The following is a 25,672-nucleotide window of genomic DNA, read 5'->3' on the forward strand; positions in this document are numbered from 1 at the left end:
TCCACCCCACCTGTGCTCAGCTGAGGAGCAGGTGCAGCACCAAAGGTCAGGCTCGAATACGACACACGTCGGTGGTCTTCAGCGGAGCAAGTTTTCCACATTATCCATCATTCGACCTCTCGCTTCTAAACGGAGATTACATAGTGATCATTTTGTTTTGAGAATTTATTTTTGTTAATATCAAAGACAATGAAAAAAAGACAATGCATATACATATTTAAGAATGCATCAAAGTATGAGTCACATATTTGAGTAGTACTAATATTAAAATTCATATCAGTCTGCCCTTTAGTTAAAGGTATTAGCCTGCAATCCGTTGCAGGACAATATACAATATACAGTACGCACATATGCGGCACATACAGTAACGTTTACTAGGAATGAGAGTTGGCATTAGTCAAATATGATATCTTCTGCATAAGCATCAATAACAATAACTTTATCAGTACGATTCACATCCTTAGGCTACATGCCATGTAGTTCCTGTTGTTTCAGATACCCTAACAGCCACTAGTGCCTGCTTGAAGGTTTCTGCCTCTCCGTTTTAGCGACGTCGCATTCGGATTAAAACACGCAGAATGGGTTACCTGCTGCTTTTCTACGAAAAAATAACTCGTTAATGAATAAAAATAAAACGCGCGTTTGTTGTAGGATATGGGAAATCATTTATTTCTTTTCATAGATAACACCCAATTTAACTGTAATGAATGAACTGTGCAAAAACAAATACCTGGAAATTTTGTTTCAAGTGGAAACGCTCAGAGAGGATGTTATTTCTAACCTTTTCCACATTTCCGCTTTAACTTCCCCACTCCAATCACTTTTACTTTTTAGAAGTGAAATTAACTCACCATCGATGTATTTTTTTTTTAATTCTTGCTGCTGTCTTAAACCGAGTTATTGTCAGTACGCAGTAAGGAAAATAAACATGAAACGTGAGGTTTAGTTGTTTATATATACCTGTATGTTAGCTTGTAGTTCATACCGACGTCATAGCTATATCTACATTCTACTAATAAACTGCATTTAAAACAGAGGGTGACACACTAAAGGTGCTCTTTATATTGATATATAGATTACTATCCCAAATTTGAGTTGAATGGCTGTTACGTGACTTCATTTTTATAAAAAGGGATCTATCAATAATCCTGCACTTGCTGAAGAGTCGACTTTTTCCCACACCAGATTTTAAATGAACTACTTGATTAAAAACCCACCGAATTTAAACTATTTCACAGTGCTCCTACTCCAAAATAAAGATCTATCCCTGAAGCAACTTCGGTTCTTTATATCTCTCGCTGATCAATTTCAACATGCCAGTTTTAAAAGACTGTTATAATGCTACGGTGGTATTTCAAAAGTTCATATCTTTTCAAGTTGTTTGAAAAGAAATTGGACACTAGTAAACGCCACCTAGCGATGGTCTTTTGGACTGGCACAGTGGCTTCTGTTTCATTGTTAATTCTAAAAATAGGTTTAGGAGCATTAGGTAAATTGCAGAGAACATAATGACAATTGTTCATATACATATATTCCCGTTATGTATACATTCTGCATTTTTGCATTCTGAAAAATGCAAAGAAAAGCTTATTTCTAGTAATGATCCCGATTAAGTATTTACCCGCTCGGGTTTCAGATGATTTAGTCAACTGTGACTATGGAAGTGAAATACTGGATATTTAAATGGAAATTGTAACATACAGATCAGCACAGAAAATCTGTGAAATTGTAATTTTTGATTAAATCATTTTCCTGCAGGTTTTATTCTTTATTATGCATTTTGGAAAACATAATCGTGGTGAGTTCACGCCTATGTAAGATTGTATCATTTGTAGTTGTAATACTAAGAAACAATTCCATATGTTGCTATAATTTTAATGACGAAATTTAGGTATAGACAATATAAACATGTGTTAAATAAAACACTAAAACGTTTACAGAAACAGGAGACTGCAAAAGTGCATCTCCTTTGTGTTTGGAAAGGTACGTTTGGATAAGAAGAAGTGGCCTTCCATCTTGATAAAATATTTTCATGAGTACGTAAACACGGCTTTTAACTCAAACAGCCAAAGAAATTAGTTGTATACCAATGTTATCGATTATCAAAATTACTTTTTCATAAATGCGTATATAAAAAATGTGAGTTTGTTGTGAAATGCACCGTGTGGCGCGTGTAAATTAATGAACCCGCACATTAATTAAGCCTAACTTACACAAAATCGGCACCCAACAAAATATATTTGATTTATATTTGATCATGTTTCTTTTGTTAAAGCTTTCTTTTAAAAGAAAATCCCGAACATGACATAGTACAATAAATCACTGGCGGTATGGGCAGTCTAACTGCATTGTGACAGGAAGCATTATAGCAATGCACATAGAAATGTTAACCTAATTTTAAGGAATAAGGAATCAGTCCAGGAATGAGCCCCCTGTTATCCAGTGTCATTGAGAAGTACTGGATCAGCAGCTTCTTGAGCCTGAAAGTGAATTCAAGAAGAGACCCCTTTCTCTTTTCCCATGGGTATCAGTTAAATATAGCAGTAACCCCTGTGTGGCACAAATCATCTACCATTTGCTGTTTGTGTAGAACTGATTAGCCAGACACAACTGTGAAACGAAGTGTTACTTTTATAGCAGCACCGTATAAACATTTTTAGATCACTTCATTTTTTTATGTAAAAAGATACTGCAGAAACTCCCCATTTAGAGGGCTTACTTGAGATCCCTGGTTATTCGATCTGATTTATTTTAAAAAGCTGTTGTTCCTGTCATTATACAGTGTATATATCTGTATGTGTTATTTATACGCAGTATTCGTACTAGAACAGTACTGCAATATTGGACATTACCGGACTCTGTCTTGATTTTAGAACTGTATGCGCTACCGTAATTCTACATTAATATTTTTACTTCTTCGTTTCAAATTATACCAAAGCTAGTTTTGAAAAAGCCATTTCTTCACCAATTTTCAGACAACATCTGAAGTCCTTTACATTCACTCAAAACTAGCATGTAAATGTAGTGTATATATGTAATAGTATGTGCATAATAACGTCTGTAATCTATACTTATATAATAACATGCAAATAATAATAACAGCATAATAATAATGGTGATTATGTTAGGCTGTTTGATTCGCATTACACAAATTAATTTGTTCATTATAAAATGATATGCTCAGCGCCGAAGACCTGTTTTATTGTATTCATACACTTTTCAACACTCAAATAAAACGACTTTATGTTTAGCAGACATTTTATTCGTGTAATTATTTATATATGTTTAATTTTTAAGATAGCAATAATTTACCTATTGTAATATAATTATCACGAAATTGGAAAAAAAGTCATTTCAGATTTCGAAAATAAATACACGGTAGCTACCTTACAGTCATGGGTAATAGAAAAATAAATATTATATTCGCAGATTAAGGAATTTAGTCCATTAAACTATTTTGGTATATACAGCGCTGATTAAAATTTATATAACTTTTACAAAAGATGTATCTAGTGTATAACTTTAAATTATTTGAGCCTTTAAATTATTATGAATATTAGAACATATATTGCATTAATATTAAACACCTTTCATCTTCTGAAATACCAGGACATTTGTTTCGGAATACGCCTCTATATATAACCCAATGCTGGTTAGAATAGAATACACTAAATCTCCAACTAAAACAAGCTAAAAACAAAAGCCGTATATATGTAATTAAATTTTTGTTTCAGTTTAATAATAACAACTGTATGTATTCGTTTTCATAGCGAGTATGCAAAACAATGTAGCAAGAGAAATACTATAGTGATATTAAAATAATATAAGTAACCCAATTCTATATACATTTGTGCGTAAGAAGTTTTTTTTCTAAGCATGTGGGATATAATATTAAGTTATAGTTTCATCTAAAATAAATCCGTGTGTTATAAATACTGATTAATTCCAATCATTTAGTCATCCCAACCTTTGAAAATAAAATAAAGCTAAATTTAGGAAATGCATTTATAGGGGAAAAAATACATTATGCATGTTTTTTTTTATCCAGATTTATTAACAAAGTTATCCAGTGTACAACACGATAGAGCTACATAGAATACATTTATTTCAGTTTTTATAAACAGACTTATTTTTCATAGAATACGAAGTGTTTTCCTGTTTTTTTGCATTATATGTATTTATAAAACAAAAAAAATGTAATTTCAATATTACTACTGGCAGTGAACTCCCAACAATAAAAAAATGGAAGCTCGGTGAACAACAACTGTTACACAGTTCAAACAATAAAATAATTAGAAAAAAAACCAAACAAGTAAATCAGTTTCTTTGTACAAATATTTACAAATTTTACCTGTACAGAAAGCATTCCTTTTTTTTTTAACTTTTTGACAATGGCTACAGTTTTGCCGTCAAAGTCCAGTGCTTGGTATCGAACAGGTGACATATATTTCTATGTATAAAAAAATAAAGTTCTCATTGAGAAGGCCATTTGGAAACACCTGCGGTGGACGCAGTCGGTAAGAACTGTCCGGAGATTATGTTTGTGGGCACGCTCAGAATAGGCGCTATAGCACTTGATGTCCGGGTAAGGGAGAGAGGTTGTGCGCTGAGTAAAGCAGACTGAACTGTCACAGGAGGCCTCAGGAAAGTCTGTGCACTAGAAGACGTGCTGGACACCCCAATAATGTTTTCTATACTGAACGAGGGTCTGCTGGAAGGCTCCGATTTGATAATCGACGCTGTGCTCAGGCTATTCAACTGCAGCTGGAGACTGGGGCTGAGTTGTGAATTGAAAGCTTTTCTGTTGAGTTCAGCGGAGGGCAAGAGAGGGACCGCCGGGGGAAGCATTGGACCCACAGGGGGGATGTAAGGGTACTGCAAAGCCGCTGGATGGGAGTAGGCTGCCGGATGAATTCCATAGTGACGCCCGTAAGGATTCCCGATGCTGTACGCCCCAAAACTTTGCATCATTAGGGCGGTTTGCTCCCTGAGAACATCTGGCTGGTGTCTCTTGAATCTTTTCCGTCTTCTGAGAAAGCTGCCGTTGTCGAACATATCTTCCGACTGGGGATCTAGAGTCCAGTAGTTGCCCTTGCCTGGGTTTCCCGGCTCCCTTGGGATTTTGACGAAGCAGTCGTTCAGGGACAGGTTGTGTCGGATGGAATTCTGCCAGGCTGGAAACTTCTCTCTGTAGTAGGGGAAGCGGTTGCTGATGAACTCGCAGATCCCACTAAGGGTTAATTTCTTTTGCGGGCTCTGAAGTATAGCCATGGTGATGAGCGCGATGTAAGAGTAAGGTGGCTTCACCAGGCTGTTTTTTGGTTTGCTCTGAATGGGCGCAGATGCGGTCTCCTGGCCGTCTCCCTTGGTCTCTCCTTCGGCTGCGCTCTCACAGGGGCTCCCCGTCAGCTCTTTCACCCCGATCTCCTCCCCCTCTTCGCCGCGGTCGTGAATTCCCTGGCTCTCGCAGTCGCTGTCCCTTTCCATCCCCTCGTCGCCTTCTCCGACCACATCGATATCCACATCTTCAGCTGTAAGCACCGTCTGACCGGACATGTCGTTGGCACTGTTGCCTCCAGACAGGGTCATCACAGCTTACTTTACTGAAGAACAAACGAAGGTAAGTGCCGTGGCCCGTCTGGATGGGATCGGATGTCAACAAATTCTAAATGCAGGTCAGATCGGCCTGCCAGTGAAACTTAAACTTTAGAAAATATTTCTCTAGCCGCGAAGCGCCTAGCTAAAGTTGTAACAGTCTCGTTTGCTTCACGCCCGCTCACCTTCAAATCGTATTTCCCAGTAACTGAAACTGGATTCAGAGTGGGGAGTAAAGATGACACATGCTTTAAAGCCGGTTTTAAGAACTGTCTGATAGATTACTTTTCAGTTAAAGATATACTATCAGTGCCGTCACGTGATGGCCTGACGTCAGACTTCCCCCTGTTAAACCATGCAAACTGGAGTTGTTTCATGGATTTGTCAACAAAGGGACAGCGGTAATACCACTTGCCACTACATCCCTACTTTATTCGTCTGTCATAGACCATTTCACAGTAGCAGTTGGGGGAAAAAAGACAACTGGCCTGCTTGATTGAAATCTCCGTAGCAGTTATGAATTAACTCTGCAGCTCTAAAACCAATTTTGGCTAAATCAAATTGTGCTGAAAGACGATGAGCGAAAGCGTCTGCATTTTAAGTTCATTAAACCTCTTCGCAGCTACTCACCGTTTCGTCTTCAATAAATATCGCGGGCAACGCGTATAAAGCCAGAAAAAAAAGTACAGGAATTAGCAAATATTCCTAATGAGAAGAGGGATGTTTATGCGCTGAAAAACTGTTAATACGTGGAAATTTTTGGACATTTGCCGTGTAGTTAGAAACCAAGATTATGGTGTTTTCGGCATAAAAAATAATGTTAATCTTAGTTGAACTTGAACATACAGTGCAAGTGCTGGAGGGTAATCGATTAATGTATTACATTCACCAAATGAAAAGGAGAAGGGGAAAGGCGTGCGATGATAATGGGAAACTATAAAGAACTCCTAACGGGCTCTGCAGAGGTGTTAACGACCTAATCATTGCTGGAGTTAGCATATGAAAAAGTAGGAAATGAGAGAGTAGGTGAATTTGAAGAGTCTATTCACAACAATGAAGGTAAGCAAGTCTTGTCAGTAGGATGTTTTCCATGAAAAGGATGCAAAAACGTACACAGAACTTCATACGTTTCCTGCGAGAAAACCGTTTAATATCAGTGACACAGAGGAGGGAAAAACAGAACCACCACACAACTTGTCATAAAAACATAAAAGCCTTGACTTTAAAATGACTGGTTCTTTGTATAGATTTCACAGACCTCAGAAAGATTAAAACCTTTCTCTATCCCAGTGTAATTTGTAATTAATTGTAACAATACGCACGTACCTTTTAAATGATTTTTTTTGTCCTCCGAACAGTTTTCTTGCATATTGAGGTAAACGAGTTTATCAGAATGTTCGATAACTTTTATATTGTTCTATTTGTGTAGCCCAGAGAAAAAGAGTACAGGAGCTTTAAATTCGTTATCTGTGTGCCACTAGCAATATAACTTCCTATTGATTTGGTCTGCAAGTCTCCTCCTGCCGTAATGAAAATATCTTTAATTGACAACAGAATCAATTATTCTTACCACCCCTCTATTAGAACTAACAAAAATGTGTAAATGACTTTACGATGGGATCTGAGCAGCAGTTAACTGTGACAAGGCTTATTCTGTACCGAACAAAATTCTTCAGGCCTCTGCTGGCGAATGAATTAGACGTCGTAGTGTATTGTGGTTGCGATGGAAGGATTTTCTTTATTTTAAATAACTTGAAAGCGTCACTTGTCGCAATTTCCAGTATTTTTTGGACACTCTGTGCAGTTGGCTAAATTAAGCTAAATAAAAATGAATTAAAATAAGCACAAATATTACGGAGATGGGAGTTCATGCAAGGTTTCGGATTTCATATCAATATGTATAAAAGTAATATTGTTGTTAAGTATGTTGTAGAGATGTCTTTTTATTAAAATGCAAAAGGTGTACTAAGTATTATAAGGACCACGTTCTTATCGAGCATTAACAGGAATACGTTTTATGTTTGGATTTGCATTTTCTGTTCGGTAGATTTCGTAGGCTACACTCGATAAAAAAAACTCTTAATTACCAGGCAATAACTGTAATGAATATGAAATGATATGTAATAAAGCGCCCATCTGTTGAAAAGGCAACGAATGACATTTGGACAGCTTAATATTTTGTTTATTGTATTTAGATAAAGCGTTATAAGTTGTTTTTGACGTGAATGTAGTCTAATACAATTAAATATAAAATGTATAAAGGTTGTTATTTTCATTTGAGACTACGTTGCGAGTACAAATCTATATATTATATAATACCCGTTTTAGTAACCTAATATTCTAATACTCGTTTTTCTTATAATATTCTTCGTATATTTTGTTTGTTGTTGTAATTCATTCTATTTAAAAATAAAGGGAATAACGCGATGTTCCTTGCAAAGTGCAGTATACACGATGTTTAGCAAATATTAAGATATAATCCGAAACACAGCTCCTCCTTCATGAAACAACTCCACAATGCAGTGTATCTTTTATTCTCCAGGCAGAAGATAAAAAATCACAACTGTAATTCGGCATCTCGTTGATTCGTTTATTTTCTACATCACAATAAAAGTCGTGTTAATTAAATCATATCATCGTTAATAATAATGGGGCTTGAGTCAAAAGGAACGTTTCCCCCAGATTAAGTATGTATTGTACTAATCTGGCTCTGAGGCGGGGTACCATCTGACCTGTGTGATCTCCACTCTGTCAATACCGGCTACTTAGCAGATGAAATTGGTCTCCTTTCAGCAAAACCCAACATTTATTTTACACGTCGTTTGCTCATTCAACGTTTTAAATACTTTTAGTTCCTTTTTAAAAACGTGTCACCATGTACAACAATATAGCACATAGTAGAACTAGCAGTTCGTTGTGTATCAGGGCACACCGAAATATACACTTTTAACCTCTTTTTTGAAGGATTGGACAAACTCGTTATATTATGCTATTTAATGTGGGCGTGTATTATTATCAATTTAGACACATCATTTGTGAAAATGGCCTTACAGAGATAGCAATTCTTGACAATCAGGCAATCTAGAGATGCCCCCACAGTGTAAACCACTTATTTCATAAGGAAAATAGAATCTACTTTACTTAAATTTAATAGCCAAAATATTTGCTTCGAATCCATTCTCCGTGTGGAGTTTCGCGTGGGTGGAGTAAGGAGTAGCAAATAAAACTTAAGAGTGGACGGGAAATCCCGTAAAGACAAGAATGCAAAAGTATGTGAGAGAGAAACACATTTAAAGGGATTCTTGAGTCTATTTCAGATCTTTGTCTTTCAATTTCTGTGTCATAGGGTTTTGAAAGAGAATGTTATCGGCCTTATTGTTGAAAAAGTAGATAAAATCCGTCCTCTTAAACTGATCTTTTGAAGCTTCATAAATCCTGTTTTATAGTCTCGCAGTTTGTTAATGAAATGTACATTTAAGCACATATGCACGGCTTAGCCCGACAAAACCTTTTAGAATAATAAGCTAACTCTTTCCAGCATGAACCTATTAGGGGACGCTGCTACAGCAGGTGACGGTGCGGATACAGTCTCTGGATGTGATAACCAAGCAAGGTCAGAAACAGATAGCTCGCAAATAGTAATACGGAATAAGATTTATGCCTAATTAAATCTGAGAAATAAAGAAGGAGGGTGGCGGCGGAAGAGCAGGATAGAAAACGTGTCTCTCCAAGGTAGTAGAAAATAAAAAGAAAATCGGAGGGTAGTCGTTGAAGGCTTTACTGTGTTGAATAATGGAGTGCCACTAGGGTAGATGCTTTCTAAAGAAGGTAAATAATCACACAAAAATGTTTGAAATGTACGATTTCTGTACCTTTCTGTGTTTTCTCCCCGAAAGAATGAAAGTGTCCTGACTGCAGTGAATGGAAGGTACTGGAAATGATATAGGAGCTCTGGATTCCCAAAACACTGTCATGTAATCGCTTTAGAGAGCTAACCTGGAATCAAAGGCGTCCTCTCTCATCTTTTTAAAACCTCTTCCTTCAGTAAATAAGTTATGTAAAACTGAGAGCTGAGAAGGATTAAGCCTTTTGGCATTAAGCGAAGGCTGTTTCTGTCTCAGGTGTTATGCCTTTGCATGGATTTTTTTTTATTATTCTATGGGCCTTTTTTTATTCCGACTTATAGGGATTCTGAGAAATCGATTTGAAATCAGTCTGAGCTGATATGAAATGAAATGTGGGGGTAATGTAAAGACTATGTTTTGTATGAGAATTACCAGCAAGTTCATAGTCCTTACTTATAAAGCCGCGGTTTCGTAATGATGAGAGATGGACAATTTCGTCAAACAGCTTTTATTGTGGTCATAAGAAACACTTCTCCATAATTATTCGTTATTCCAGGTGTTTTTTTTTAAGATGGGTCACAGTATTGATGCATTCTATAGTTTGTACCTGGCATGGGCCTTATTTAATCTTTAATTCTACTATGCAGAGTACGGTGACAAATCAATGAAAACATGCATTTTAATATTGTGCCGAAATGAAACATCTAAAAACGGAAATTTTACTTTAGCTAAATGTTCAATTTGTACAATAATGATGAAGAGAATTACTATAGTTCGTAGAAAATAAGATTTTTATGAAAGGCAACTCATTTAATTAAGGACGAGAGCGCAGTTGGGGGCAGAAAGCTAGTAAAACTGTGATAAATTAATGGCATTGTTAGCGCGGTTTTAATTACGGCTATTATGTTAATTATTTTACATCAACGCAGAATTATCAGCATGTCAGATTTAATCAAAACGAGCTATTCTCTGGAAAATTGTTCTTTTCTACTCCGAAGGGAAGTGTCTGCGTCATATTTGCGTTAAAAAATGACTTTTCATTGAAATGTAATCCTTAATGCGATTTTGTATGGTCGACACCGTGATTCCCTCTAGGCTATACCCTCCAGAAGGCAAAATCTCAGCTTTTTTTTAGGAATTCTCCATTTTCACCCCCTTGAAGAACCCACTCTATCATCCTGCAACTTTCTGTCAAACAATATGATGTTGCTCATTTTTAATCTTCTCTTCTGCAAAACCATAGGCGGCTCACCGTCGCAACAATGTCGGGGACAAAACAGAAAATGTAGAGATGTCGCGCATCCCCGTAAGTTTGAATAAGGACATAATGCAATGGTTTTCAAAATCGGCCCTGACAAGATACTCGCTTATAACTGAAACGAAAATCACAAATACGAAAGAAAAATCTTAATTTTGTCTGAATCAGATTTTTTTTTCGGAAATCAGCATATATTTATATTTGCCACTGATGGCTTGTTTCAATAACGTTAATGTTAATTTTGAATAACAATTGCAATCTAAACACACAGATGCTGAATAAACACAGTATGCTGCAGTTTACACGATGTTTTCTTTTTTAAATACATTATAAATGTTCAAGCAGACTTCAACAGTCAACATGACGTTTAATTAAACGTCGATTTCGAGTGACGGGAACATTACCATAAGTAATAGTTTTATTTTGCAAAATTAAGTTATAGTTTAAAAAATAGCGTTAGACTAAGAATGATTTTTATGGATTTACAACTGGGAAAGACGTATTCTTGTCTCGTTTTCGTTTTTGAAGGAATACAGTCGTTTAATTTACCTGTAATAACATCAATCCATAACACAGTCCTTTTTGTGTTGTATGTCACCATATTATTCTTTATTGTGGTTCAGATATATGTGTCGATTAATGAGTCTTTCACAGGTATTTCGATTGCCCTATAATATTTCTTTCCTAAGGTATATTGGAGTATACCTGTGCAAAAACGCGTAATTCGGGATGCTGGTATTAAAAATAACTTTCTTATACGTGGGGGGTTAGAATTAAATGAAGGATTCCTTTTCACCCTGAAACAGTTTCATTCAGAACAAAATCTACTTTCTTGGCGTATAATACTATTAATGCTCAGAATAATGATAGACTTGTCTGTGACTGAGGTCACGAGGTACTTGGACTGTGGAAGACTTGTGCGCTCTGTTAAAAATCGTTGTCATTTAGATAGGAGGAGGTCATATTAACATGAGTCTCTACGCATCGAATTCAGTAGGTTGTAATCTAATATGCAAAACATGTTTGCGTTCGAAACATGGTCAGATAAATCGTGAAGGTTTCGTATGTAGTAATTGAAACACTGGTCTAATTTGAAATGTTGATGGAGGTGATTTGATATTATTCGTGCCCAGCGTATTTACTTTTGGAGCAATACTTTTCCTATTCCTTTTGAGAAATGCTAAAGACATTAAAATAATCCAAAACACCGTGTTAGAAATAAGGGAACCTTAACTACTGGTTCATTCATTTTGCAATGTCTGATATATTTACCACTGTATTAAAATATTAAAAATATTGTGAGTGAATTGGTATGGTATAACTGTTAAAACAAACACATTCAACCAGGAGGTTTTCGGTAGTTGGCCCCGAAAGAGCAAATTTTCAGAGAAGGTGCACATTGGAATGGAGTGGTGCCATAGAAAAATTACACCTTGAGATAAATGTGTTGGATGCATTTGCATGCCAACGTGTCTTGCTATGTAAGAGGTGTGTGAGGTCTGAGGTGTGTTTTTTGTCATTCAGATTAAGACGACTGGTGTAGCACATTAACACTACCGAGGAAGTGTTATTTGATAACAATGGCTTAGAAAGTGCAAAGACCTCGATTATTTGGTTTATTTTGAGTTTTTAAGCAACAGGGGACCACTGCTCTTGGCGTACATTTATTGGGGTTTAAAAACGTAGAACTCAGTACAACAAAGGCGGTTCGAGTCGAGGAGCTGCGTCAGCGTGAGATGGGTACAAATAACAAGCAGAGGTTAACTCCATGCTGAAAAGTAAAGAAACACGATGTTTCGGCAGTTGAATCTTCCTCAAATCGATAGCATTTCTGCCCTCACACCTGCACGTGGGCCATTTTCTCTTTAGAAACTGTCCTTAAGAGGATGCTGTCTTTATGTAATGTAATGTCATTACGACGCTGGTAGATATTTAGAAAATACTGTGAACCTAATATGCAGGTATTCTTCATTATTGTATAGTATGTTTTAAGGAGATGAATGTCAAAGTGTTGCCAATGAACACACAAGAACTACGCTATAGCATAATTACTACTTTTAAAACAAATAAAAAAAATGATCTTTAAACCTGAAACAAGTTTCAGTGTGTGTGAGAGAATGCAAGTGGTTCCATACAATTTGTGTTTTTGTTTCTTATAACATTAAGCTTAAAGTAGAATTTTGTATAATGACCCCTCATAAAGTCATAAAGTCTTGGTAAATGATGTGAAGAAAAGCAAATGAGAACATGCAGTGTAATTCCTATATATTTATTACTGGAATATTGTACACCTGGAATTGACAATTCTTAAATAGGACATTAGGGATTTAAATGTATAAAACCAGTCAAAGCTATAGTGGGATTTGTATATTAAATGGCATTTGTGCAGGTAAAAGGCCTTATCAATTTCAATTCTTAACATTAACAATTCTTGGATGAAATTGACACTCCCCTTAAGTTAAAAACAATTTGCTAGAGAGTTAATTAAAAGTCCGTTATCTCAATTATCAGATAAATACACAATCTGAAAAACACTATTTCTTAAATCTCACATCATCTTAGAAGACACAAGTTTAAACATTTGTGAATGTTGTGCTTTCTGATCAACATACATTTGCCTGGAGATTATATTTATGGATTTATCATTATAATTGAACAAAAAATAGTCCTTAGAGAGAGCATTACTATTTGCATCTTATTTATATATGGAATGTAGCCTTGCAGACAAGACATTTCAAGTATTTTGGAACCCAAAATGTCAGAGAATTGGCAGCATTTTAAAATGAGATCACACTTAGTATAAAATAGGAATGTATTTGACAGCAAACAAATGAAACTACTCACTGTTAGTGTATGTCTCTGATATTGACAACACTCTTCAATCATGAGAACAAAAAGTTTAGGAGAACTTTGTTAAGGTTAAAAATGGCACGCATAACATGTCAGAAAACATTTTTGTACAATAATCTCTCTGAAACTCAAAGTTCAAAAGTTTCTTGAATGTCAAGTTACACTCTACAAACCCCATTGCGCTCTGAGAATGAATAAAGCAGTGAATAATAAAAAAGGGAAAAATTCAAATCGACAGAATTCTAAGGTAAAGAGGACTAAATACTTTGATAAGAGTTTGAAAGGTTTTGTTAAATTAGTACCTATGTCTCTTTTCATATCTATGTTCATATCTGTGCAAGACTGTCTTCTGCAAACAAATCTTAGAGCTCCTCTTGGTGTGGATAACTGTGCTTGTAATGTAAATTGCCTTGAAATAAAATTAGAAAATGGTAGCGCCAAATATCTCCTGTGCTGTGTGTGAAAATCACTTCCCAGAATCCTTTAGTTCTCAAAGGGAAAATTCATGAAGTATTACATGTCACTTTTGTGGAATATCAGCTCAGTGTTTTGACTGAGTATTTTGCAAAGTAATTGCTGTATAATGTGAATACTTGCATATCCACATTTTATAGCCATTGAGTAAATCTTGGGCTTGGTGCCTATTGTATATCAGTGTCGTATCTGTTTCCATTTCAGATTCCAGTGTCATGGCATGAAACCTTGAGTGTCATGGTCTTTAATTTTGGTTAAAGGAAACTGTCTTCCTTTAACCTGGTAATGTGGCAACTTCTGATAAGCAGTGGAGCTGACCTTTGAACTCAATCTTCTGCTGCTTATTGATGCATACATATCTATAATATCACAGTAAATTACATTCAATTTAGTAAGGCTCATTCTAATAATCTGTCAGAATTTCCGCCACTATGTTTTACCCACTTTCCTGCTCACCTCTAAACCCAATTATCTGAATGAGGCCTGATTAGAGAAAATCTTTGGCTGTGGAAAGCATAGCTTATAATACTGTAATCCTGTAGTCCTTACTGGAGATTCATTGAGGTCTCCCACCAGGGCACTGTGGAGGACCACTCACTGCCTGAGAGGCCTAATGTGAAGATGATGTTGCGGTTAATTCTGTTAATCATGGCAGGGTTCAACTGGTTATTGTCTGTCAATGATTGCATTCCACAGTGTTCTGAAATATTATCATATTATGTTTCATGTTGTACCAAAATCTGTGTCCTGGGCTACAGATCTTTATTTAACAAGTTTTATTTAACAGGTTCAATAGCATATGTAACATTGTATCCACATTTCTATGCATGTTCTGATTTTATAGCTCCAAATGAGTTACCCTCTTCTTGCAGGAAGTAATCCCGTTTTTCTCTTTATTTGATTTAATCAGTATCAATAAATTTTATGTCACCTCCAATGGTGATTTATAACCACTAACCACCATAATATACAAAAAAGAAAACTGTGGAATTACTTAGAGCAACAGTAGTATTGAATCTAATTTGAGCCACTTGGTTGTGATGAGGAAGGATATTTCAGCTCTCACTGTCTTGGAATCTTAAAATACAAACTTAATAAAATCAAAAGTATGAGATATTTTAGGTTCTTTTACACTATACATTATATGGGTTTCTGAGTGCATGACCAATGACCCTGAAAGCAATAGATCATAAGTTATGTGTGGAATGGGAGCGTCTCAAAAATGTATATTTATTTGGAATTACAAATTAAAATCTTAAATGTGCAGCATATTGTTTAAATGTTTGTATTCTTTTTCGAACAGAAAGGATTGAGGAGTTCTCTTCAATAGCTTGTACATTCTATTTGTGCTAAAGGTGTTCTTTTTGTAATAGTTTACAAAGGCTTTCCCCTTTTGCATAAACTGTACTTTAAAGCATTCTTCAAATGCAGCTTTGTAACCTTCTACAATGGCAAATATTGTTTAGTAACAAAGAAAACAAACCCAAACAGTTATATATGAAGTCCAAAGTCATGCACAAGAACATCAATATTTTACATCTCTTCAGATTTCTCTTGAAAGAGACGATCAATGGCTCTTATTCATTATCCTCTTGTATGTCTTTTAGGTTTGGCCTTTGTCATTAGCAAATCATTCTCCTCTTTTGAATCCCACATAACTTCTTTGCCCTGTACTTTTACAGATGCCTTCAGGCTATAAATACTAATGAAATCTCTTTGCTTAATTTGATTTTGCTGGTACACTTGCAGTTATAGCCGAACTTTCCCACGAGAGAAACTGATTGAACATTTCAATTCCTTATGGAAAGGGGAAAACATTCCACAGAACCGAACAGATAATTTCCATAATTACCGAATTTGCAGCCTAATGACCTTCCAGAACAATAAAAAGATCTCTTGTTAATTCCATTTCTGTTGCTGACATTCAAAAGATTCCTATCTTACATGTTGAGTTTCACAAGATAACAAGTGTACTTTCTTTTTCACCAAAGACCAGTCCATTCAATTATCCCAAATGCATATCTCTCTGAAAATTAAAGGGATCTGTCTCCACTTTAACATTTCTTTTTCTTTGCAAAGGTGGATTATTTATGGTCTTCCTTGATTCCAAGGCTGAATTTTTAAGGCAATCAATTTTCATATTGCATTTTGAATGGTGGGCTTGAAATGAAGTGCGGAATAATTAAAAAGATCACAAGTACCCCCTCGCATATAATTATGACATTTCCTCATCGCATCAAAGATTTGGTTATGATTTAACGTGGAGCAATCTTAATCCACTTTTCTGTGATAGTGGTTTTCAGCACACAAGATTTGTGATAAGGTTACATTTGCAAAAAAGTGGGCTACGAAGATCTGTTATTAAAATACAAATATTTTGTCTTAAATATTTTTCAGTATTTTCTCATCCATTTTCATTACTCTCGCAGAATTGGAGCCTGTCTCAACAGGCACAGGATGCAAGGGGGCCTGTAACTGTAAAAAGTAGTAAATAATAGCAATAGTGAACGTTAAACTGTGTGCTTTTTTCACAAAAATAGCTCACTTTAATGACACAACAAGCTTTCCTGATTTGAACATTTGAACAGTTTTAACACGGTGACGATTTATAAATAACTTTGATTAGTGAAAGAATGACTGTTTTGTTAAAAACATCCTGAACATATACAGCGATATACACATATAATACAGCCTGTCGCAACTGGAAAAAGCTTTGTACTGGATTTGTGCAGATTTGAATTAGCAGGTCTTTGAGGCATATTGGAGAACAAACACAGAACTGTAGAATGCAGTGCATAGGATGATATTAAACAGTATTTTAAAAAGCCTTTTATTTTCATTATTTTCTTAAAACATAATGTATTATTTACAGCTAATGCTAGTTTCCTTGAAGCCATTTAGGATCCTGTATAATCTTTCTTAATAAAGTTCAATATTTTTGTTAGTGTATATCTGTCATAATAAAAGTATACACATCTCTTATCCAATAACAGCACTTTTTTTGTTTAAAATGTTTGATTTCCTTTTTTTACTGCTAAAAGGGAGAAAATGCTTTTTATTGCAATATTAAGAAATGTATGATTTCTTCATATTACACTTTAAAAGCAAACAGAAAATTATGAAAACATTTTTTCCTAATAATTATGATAAATAAGGGGTGTCTAAATGGATTTGATACAGTAGCAGAAGACAACCTCTGATACATTAATTTTGTCTTCTTAGGTTCGTGTTGATTAATAGGTTTCCATTGCAGCTCCATGAGTTTACACAATTTATTAAAATATACTGTCCTAAGAAAATATAACAGTGGAAATAACTACCTGTCACTGAGCAAAATCGTGAAGTGTGAATTTTTATTGATTAGTTTCTTATGGCATACTAAAATTATATTTATATCAGGTAAAGAAAGATTTTCCAAGCCTTATTTAGTTTTGTTTCCCTGTCATTGTGATTTATTTAGCTAAACAGTGTATTGTCCTGTACTTATGGTGACCGGTACTTAGGAAAAACGTAACTATAAAAATGAAAACTGTTGTGTTTGAAAAGAGAGCAGAGTCTTTTGAGGAGACATAAGCAACTTGCATTATACAGTATTTCCAGGCATAATAGTATTTCTGAATAATTATAAAATAGACAACAAGTTACTCCAGCATGAAGCAGGTGTTAATACCTGTTTATGCTAAACAACTCAATAGCCCTTAAAGAAGAAAATGATTTTAATATAAGTGCCATTTCTGGACTTTTCTTCTCCATTAGGCGACACAAAACGCAACCAGAATAAGAAACCCCAACACAGAAGCGATTCCAAGTGTCGAAAAGGTGTTTTAGTGTCAAAATGATTCACAGGACAGCTTTTAAAGCATCCTGCTCTCATGCCAAATGTGCCCTGATGTTTCTCTCTCAAAAAAGAGCCGATTTCGAATCTCATAGTTATGTTTAAGTGGCAAACGTTCAATGTAATGTGTTTCAACATGTTTTGTCACCAGCGTAATAATGACCTTCATACTCTTCTGAAGACTTTCAGTAAATAAATTGTAATTTTAGGATACAACTATTTTACTGAAAGGCTTTTGAATCTCCCCACATGAAAACAAACAAGTGGACTTTGTTTTATGTCTTAAGTAAATCTGTAGCTACTGTATATAAATTTGTAGGTATAGTATACAAAGAGTACCTTTTTTGAAGAATTAATTTGCTTCTAATTGGCCTCATCCTGTAGGTCCTGATGATAAAGTCAATTAAGAATACTAAATCTTTATTAATTTCCTATGCTAAAAGTATTTAATTTTCAAGTAAAATTTATATTTAATACTGCTATTATGCAAAAACCTGATGTGCATTACTGTGATTTAAACATATAATTCCACGTGAACTCAATATAGTTATAGAAGTTAATAATTTATTTTTGTCGTTACATATATATGAGTTTTTGAGTAGTTATAAATAATACAATTACATGTACGAATCTTATTGATAATAGGTGCCATTGTGGTGCAGTGGTTAGCATTGCTGTATGTGCCCTGCGATGGACTGGTGTCCCGTCCAGAGTATAGGCTGCCTTGCGCTTGTTGCTTGCCAAGATAGGCACCAGCTCCCCTGCAGCCCTGAATTGGATGAAGTGGTTAGAAAATGGATGGTTGCTTCTCCATAATTCTTGAAAACGTTGCTTTTAGTGCTTACAGTGATCTGCCACCTGTTGGTTAAAAGTGGTAATGGTAATGAGAAGTGATCAATGTAGGAATATGTACTGTAGTAATGCGATATGTTGCAAAATTATTTTGACTTCGATCATAATCTTGTTTTCATTACTCATCCAAAATAAATCTATAGTTTCTATAGAAAAAAATTAACGAGGATTACATTTCTCGATTTAAACACATACGCCATACTGTCCAATTCTGTTTGTAAGCATGTTGGCTGTTATAGTTGCACACACATTATAGGCAGCTGAGCAGATTTATAATGCTCCTTTTCAACCGTTTAAATGTGTTTTTCCTGTCTCTTAAATATACTGTATAAATATACTCTACTCATCTGTGTCTAAAATACACAAAGACACCCTCTCTATCTGTAAGCTCATGTTTTTAAACAACTTTTAAAGTTTATTTTTACATGTCTTCAATGAGATTAAGTTGCGTGCTCTTTCCTGTAAATGGCAGTTAGCTACTGGGAATTTGTGGGGTGTTGGGCCGTTTATATTATTTAAACTCATAAAATCATCAAAGTGTGGGTCTGAATTGTTATTTGGCAGCTTAGCCCTGGTCTTGTAGAAGACAAGCACCCATGATTTGACCAAAGGACTTGCTAAATGGGTAATGGGACCATGTGACTTCAGAGCGCAGAACAGAAAATGCAATTATCATGTTAAAAATTCTGCATGAAAACAATCTATACTAGTAATTAGGAGTATTCCTGTCAGATGACTTACATTATGATAATTTCATTTCGAACAACCGAGCCTTTCTTTAAAGTTATCAAATGTTTACAAAGTGCTTAATCTGATAAGTGTAATCAGTGATTCCACTGGAAATTTGTATGTGGTGCTTGGTGAGTGTGGTGCAGAGTGTAATTGCTAAATTATTAAAAACGCACTTTAAAACAAGACTTTCGTTTATGGGACAGACAGCATTAATAATGTGTAGGCATTTTCCTTTAAACTGCGAAGAGGCTGGATTTTTTCCAAATCAGGCCTACATGGGGCATTCTGCCAAATTCTGTCGTAAGACTGTTTTAATGGTATCTTTGCTCTATGGATGTTTAAAGAAAGATAAAATATGTGTTAAATGTAATTTCGTATGGATCCAATAACCTTTATTCAGTGTAAAATGTAGAAAGATATGACATATATAAGAAACTCTGATTACAGTTTTATAATCTCCTCAGTATCATTTTGCCTTTCTTTTTCTTCCCAAGCAACATGTCATTTTAATTAATAGTCCAAATGATGTGCGCAGTTGAATACTCCGATGATGAATGCGGCAGGGTATTGAATAAAATAACTTCAGTACAGTGAATTTCAAATGCAGATTTCACAGATAAGTTATTGTCAGATTATCTGTGGGGAAAAGACATAGAGAAGGATGTGGATGAAAAAATGGTCACATATGTAAATACTCTTTTTCACCTGTCCTTTCGTGAAGGTAAAGTCGAGTTTCTTTGCAAAAAAGATCTCACCCAAAGAAGGCACCACAACCAAAACATTGTGTTTCCTTTCTTCTCTTTTCAGCATGGAATAAACCTTTAACATGTTGCAGTTATGTCACATTTAGCTTCATGCAAATCATTTGCTTCAAAATGGAAAACTAGAGTGTTACTGAGAAAATAGGTCTAGAAAACGAGAAATCCTTATGCAGTCTTTCTTTCTGACTAGAAAATCAAGAACAAATCCAAGGAGTTTTAACAATGTTCTTCAAATAACGTATCTTTGTTATATGTTAAATTGCCTTTAATGCTAGTTGTACCACACCACATGCAAATCATTTTTGAAATGTGTACCATTTTGTTCTTAATTTTGCAAATTAAGTCTTTCTTTTCTTTACCACTATCCAAATCTAATTGAATTTCACTGACAGGGAAAAAGATAATGGTCCTTTACATAATAATATGTCACACTGCTTTAAACGACAATTGATATTGTTGTTAGTAATGGTAAGTTGTACTGATCTATTTGGAAGTCATGGTAATAAATGTGTTAATGTTTGCAAGTCATATTTGCTAAAAATGAATTTGCAAGTAACTGGATGTATATATATGTAAAAAAAACAAATATGTTTTATATTTTGTATAAATTCATTTTTGATGTATAAACCTGTTGCTACTACGTTTTTAACATATATAGAGCCAAAGTGTATTGTGTATAATACTGGTATTTTTACAAATCCCTTGTACGTTTGCAAGCACAAAATATATTTAGATAAACAGAACAAAACAATATGCCAAATTTCCCTAATAATGTGTACATTAAAATTACAATGGAAATAAAAAGACACTCAATTCTTTTTAAGTATTTCTTTATGATTTACTGAGGGCTGATTCTCAGAATCAACGTTAAATTATGTTGTCGTTTCTGTGGGCTAAATGTAGTTCTAATTAATAAAGCTGTAATGCTGCAGCTTAAGATGGCAACACAACATATAAAATATGATTGCATCAATAAGAATAAGGCTTCGTTTCGACAACTGAACAATTACAAGTAGTTGTCCTGATATCTTAAGTCTATTTATATCTCTTGACTGATATGAACAGATGCTTCCCTTCAAGAAAATCTGCAAATCATAACAAAGCATGCAAAATGTCAGAATCTTAAGCATTCAGAGTTACAATTGCAGTTATTACTTCAGTATGACATTTGTAAACAGAATAGATTATTACAAAACAGAATAAGGTATTGTAAGTAGTAATTTATCAACATTTTAGTTGAATATATATACAGTATATTAATCGTAAAATAACATACGACTCAATAACATTTTAGTCTCAGAAAGTTATTGAGGACCAGGTTAATGTGATATCTGCATAGCTGGCTCACTTCCATTGTGAAATTTGTTTTCCTTCACAGATGATCTGATAATGTAAAATTTTGACGTATTATCTTTTCAATGAAATTGCGTGTTGGGTGGTATGGCTAGAGAGAAGGTATTTTTGATATCTTAAATTTAAACAGTCTTAAACTGCTTTTTAGTCCATTACTAGTGTTACCCATCTCTTTAGTCTGCTTTTTTAACATTTCTACAGATCCGAATGTTTAATCTATTATTGAACCTGTAGAGGGTTGCTGAGGGCTGGTAGTACCTAAAAGTTGAATCTGTTCTCTGCAGCTCTGTGAAGACACTGAAGTCTCTCTCTCCTCTGTGTCTGTGCTGAACACTGTATAACGTACAGATTATAGGTTTAGTGTCAAGGAGTCATACTTAATCTTCCTTGGCTGGGACTCTTCTCCAGGACAGTTCTCATATGCCTGTCTAACAATTTTTATTTCTTTGTTGTTTATCATGCAGAATGGACTGTTTGCTTTACTGTTAAGAATGAGTGGTCTCCACACTTTAAACTGAAGCAATACTCCTTGCTGCTATACATTGACATGCAATGCATTCTGCATTTTAGTCTTGAGTGTATAGTAGGGGGCTTACTCATTACTCACATGAGAGTGACTTTATCACTGGTTTAACATAAAAAATACGGACAACGTGTATAAAGAAAAGTCTCAATAGCCTACTTTGTCCTCCATATATAGTCTGGTATATTGCTCAGTGTGCATTGCTTGTGTAAGCAGTAGTAAATGGCAAAGAAATGTTTTTGTGCACACTAAAAAAAGGTTAGAATGAATGAGATGCTCCTTATGTGAACCAGTTGTTATTTAGTTTTTTAAAAGACAAAACAAAAGAATGTAATTTAACAATGAAAATCACTTAGATATTCCCGCCGTTAACTGTGTTTGGCACCAGTTATTCTGTTTTCCAAGAGTTTTTCCAATAATTATCTAAAAACCCGTGGCCATTAAAAGACAAATGATAAAAATAAAGCTCGTAGAAGTTGTGTAACTTGTGATATATGTTTTTTTTTACAATTGGTACTTGTTATGTTGTTAAAATCTGAGACAGCTTCAAAACTGAAATACAATAAGTAATATGGCTAAAAACTGTTAACTAGTGTCAGTGGTACAGACTACTTAATGTTGTATAAACTAACCCTTATTCTTGACTTTGACTCGTGACACATTATTTAAAATGACCCCTTCTGTCTGTTTTTGACAATAGCTCTCTATACCAATGGCTTCCTAAAGTCATGACTGGTACTTCTTGTAGCCAGCCATGAGTTAGTGATTGATCTACTGAAATACTTTGCTGCAAAGAAAACTTGGAAATGTACAGTATTTGTCTTTACTATGCCATTTTTAACAAATATAACGCATTTTAGTTTGATTGGAAACAGCTGGCTCTTGTCAATTGTAATAAGTGAATGGCATGCCTTGCATGCAGTCATTAATGATTTTACTTACAGCTTTGATGCCGGTCATGATAATATCTTCAGCATTCATCCTAAAGTATTGTTTTATGGATTTTGGCAATAGATTTCAGAATATTTTAACCATGAACAAATCACTCTATAAAACGTTCATTAGACATACAGCATCATTGTGGTGGTTATACAATATTTCAGGGCTCCATTTAGTAGATAAAACATTTGTAAATTTGCTGCTGCACGGTTCCAGCTGGTTGTGAGCAAATGATCATTATGGCTTATGATCATGAAGGCTGGTGACACCCCAGGTTGCCAACCACGTGTGGGAAATCCTATTTGTTCACATCTCCTTTCTACTGAGGTGTAACAGACACAGTATTACAGCTGCACATGCAAAAAAATAACTACAATGTCAATGCCTAGATACCCTCGATGAACATCTTTTGAGAATAGTGCTTAGGCCTGGATCAAATCCTCAAATCCTAAATGGTAAATGGAATACTATATGCATACTTTTTGTTTGTCATAGGCTTTTTGGCTCTGTGCAAACAAAACCTTTCACCAAGCACTGGGGTTCATAATATGTTATTGGCGGATGGGACAACATTTTTTTTATTCCAGGCTTAGATGTAATTGCCACAAATGAAGACAAACTGAAGCAACTGATGTTGTTTTTTCAGGGCATAAATGATTTATATCAGACAAGTTCAAGAAGAAGGTCAAAGTGCTAATTATTGCAGAAAGAGTACCGTTCTAAAAAATATTGTTAAAATAATACATATTTGAAACAGAAAACGGTTTTAAAATTCTATAAAATGGTAGCTGCTCACAGTGAATTGTTTCTGTTTCCCAGCCAGATCATTTGTTTCTTGTGGTGAAGGCCTCTGTTGCTAAGTCAAAGCCAAGATGAGATTAAGAGGTGGAAACAGAATGGATGACTGCTGGGAAAATAAAAGATAGGCAGACATGCAGGTAGTTTAAAAAAAAAGAAGTCAGAGACCCGCTGATAGATTCTTAAACTGATAAAAGGTGAACAGGAGAATGGCAGATTTTTGTTCCTTTTTCACCATCAGATTTCTCCTTCACTTTCACCTGAGATTATTCAGTTTAATTAGAATCAATGTCTTATCAGATGGTAGATTAAAATTCTTTCAGAACACCTCAGAATTCTTCTCTTTGTTAAAATTGAAAAGAACTTTCTGTTTTTGAGAATTAGCATATTAACATCATTGCAAATTGAAATTGTATTAAAACAAGACGTTAACAGAGTAATAATAGTGTGGGTGACTGTCCTGGATTCCCCAGTTAGCAATGAGGCACAATAGGCAGACCAGTGACTGTTGAGGGTTTGCATTGAGACCACTAAGGTATCTTTGTCTTACTATGCAAAATGAACACTTTGTCCTTGTCAAATACCTGTAGACCTTGTGTTAGTGTTTAGTGTTTTTAATTCTGATGCTGGCATTAAGGAGCTCACAGTGTAAAAGGGGCAACTGACTGTGGCAGTATATATGTTTGGGGTAAAGAAGCTTGTACAAGTGGCTGGTGGCAGTTCAGTTTTAGCTAGTGTTATTGATTAACTATTAATCAATAATAGTTGATTAATACCTGGTTATTATGAAAGATGCAGCTTCCACATTTTAAAAGGAAAGGTAAAAAAGAATAGGTCAACATCACAATGTCATGTTAGCTTTATTTAAAGTTTTGGTTAAATGTTTTTGTTACTGGATTTATCCATGTTTGTGTTTGCCTTACTAAAGCTGACAATCCATTGCTCTTGGCGCCTTTGGCTGAAGTGATCTACATTCATTTAATATCTGATATTGTGGGGCCTTGTAGTGGCAATGTTGACTTCTCCTGCCTTTTCGTGTGCCAATATTAAATGTCACTCACATGACTGAACCTCTGAACCAATCATTAATGCCTTTCCCAAGCAAATGGCTTCAGACAAAAACATTTTCTGTGTTTTTTGTTCCTTTTAGGAAGAAATCTTTAAAAAAAAAACATAAGTCTTCCCTTTGCTTGATGTAAGAAATGAGGCAGCAAAAATCTTTGTTTAAAAAGGCCTTACAGCAGGTAGACTGGCCATGCGATAATGTCTTAATTAAGCAATGATTTAACCTATGAAGTGTTAATTACCTTTTTTTTATCTATTGTAAATTCTTTGATATACAGTGCAGTATGACGATTTTATTAACCACATTTGGCTCATTTTACTTGCTAGGGTTTTTCCATCTAGGATTCGTTAAAAAAAGTTATTAATTATTGCTACCCTTATTAATTATTTGTTCCCTAGGAGTGTTACATCAGAAACCTCATAAAAAAGGAGGAAGGTAGGAAATAAATACCTTTCCTTGCATTCATCTGAATCACATACAGGTATGCTTTCCAGCAATAATGGGCTTTCATTTGTAGTTGCACCAAGGGGACTTTTTCCAGGCAGCTCTGAGCTCTTTGAAAATGGTAGGCAAAGCATTCAGTCCTTTTTTCCACACACCTTTGTGTTTTCAAACACAAATGACACCTTACACATATCAAACAAACTATTCATTTTAAAAAAATACAATATAACGAAAGATTTATTTACAAGAAAAATCTCAAAATGTTTAAGTCAACATACAGTCATCTATAAGTACAGATTAGGTACCAAAATTATTGACACTCAAATTAATGTGCCGTTAATATGTTA

At 34.9% G+C, this 25,672-nt stretch overlaps 1 protein-coding gene across 1 annotated transcript; it reads right to left on the reverse strand.

Moving 5' to 3' along the window:
• Window positions 1-4,049: 4,049 nt before the first annotated feature.
• foxd3 (forkhead box D3) lies at window positions 4,050-5,878 on the reverse strand. Its single transcript, XM_006634849.3, has one exon. The coding sequence runs from the start codon at window positions 5,587-5,589 to the stop codon at window positions 4,474-4,476; it is 1,116 nt and encodes a 371-aa protein (XP_006634912.1). The 5' UTR covers window positions 5,590-5,878; the 3' UTR covers window positions 4,050-4,473.
• Window positions 5,879-25,672: the final 19,794 nt, after the last annotated feature.

The sequence above is a fragment of the Lepisosteus oculatus genome, chromosome 9 (assembly GCF_040954835.1).
Source record: "Lepisosteus oculatus isolate fLepOcu1 chromosome 9, fLepOcu1.hap2, whole genome shotgun sequence".
Lineage (NCBI taxonomy): Eukaryota > Metazoa > Chordata > Actinopteri > Semionotiformes > Lepisosteidae > Lepisosteus > Lepisosteus oculatus.

Bases quoted from the DNA above. Each gene is read 5' to 3' on its own strand.
- foxd3 (XM_006634849.3), bottom strand. From the start codon at position 5,589: ATGACCCTGTCTGGAGGCAACAGTGCCAACGACATGTCCGGTCAGACG.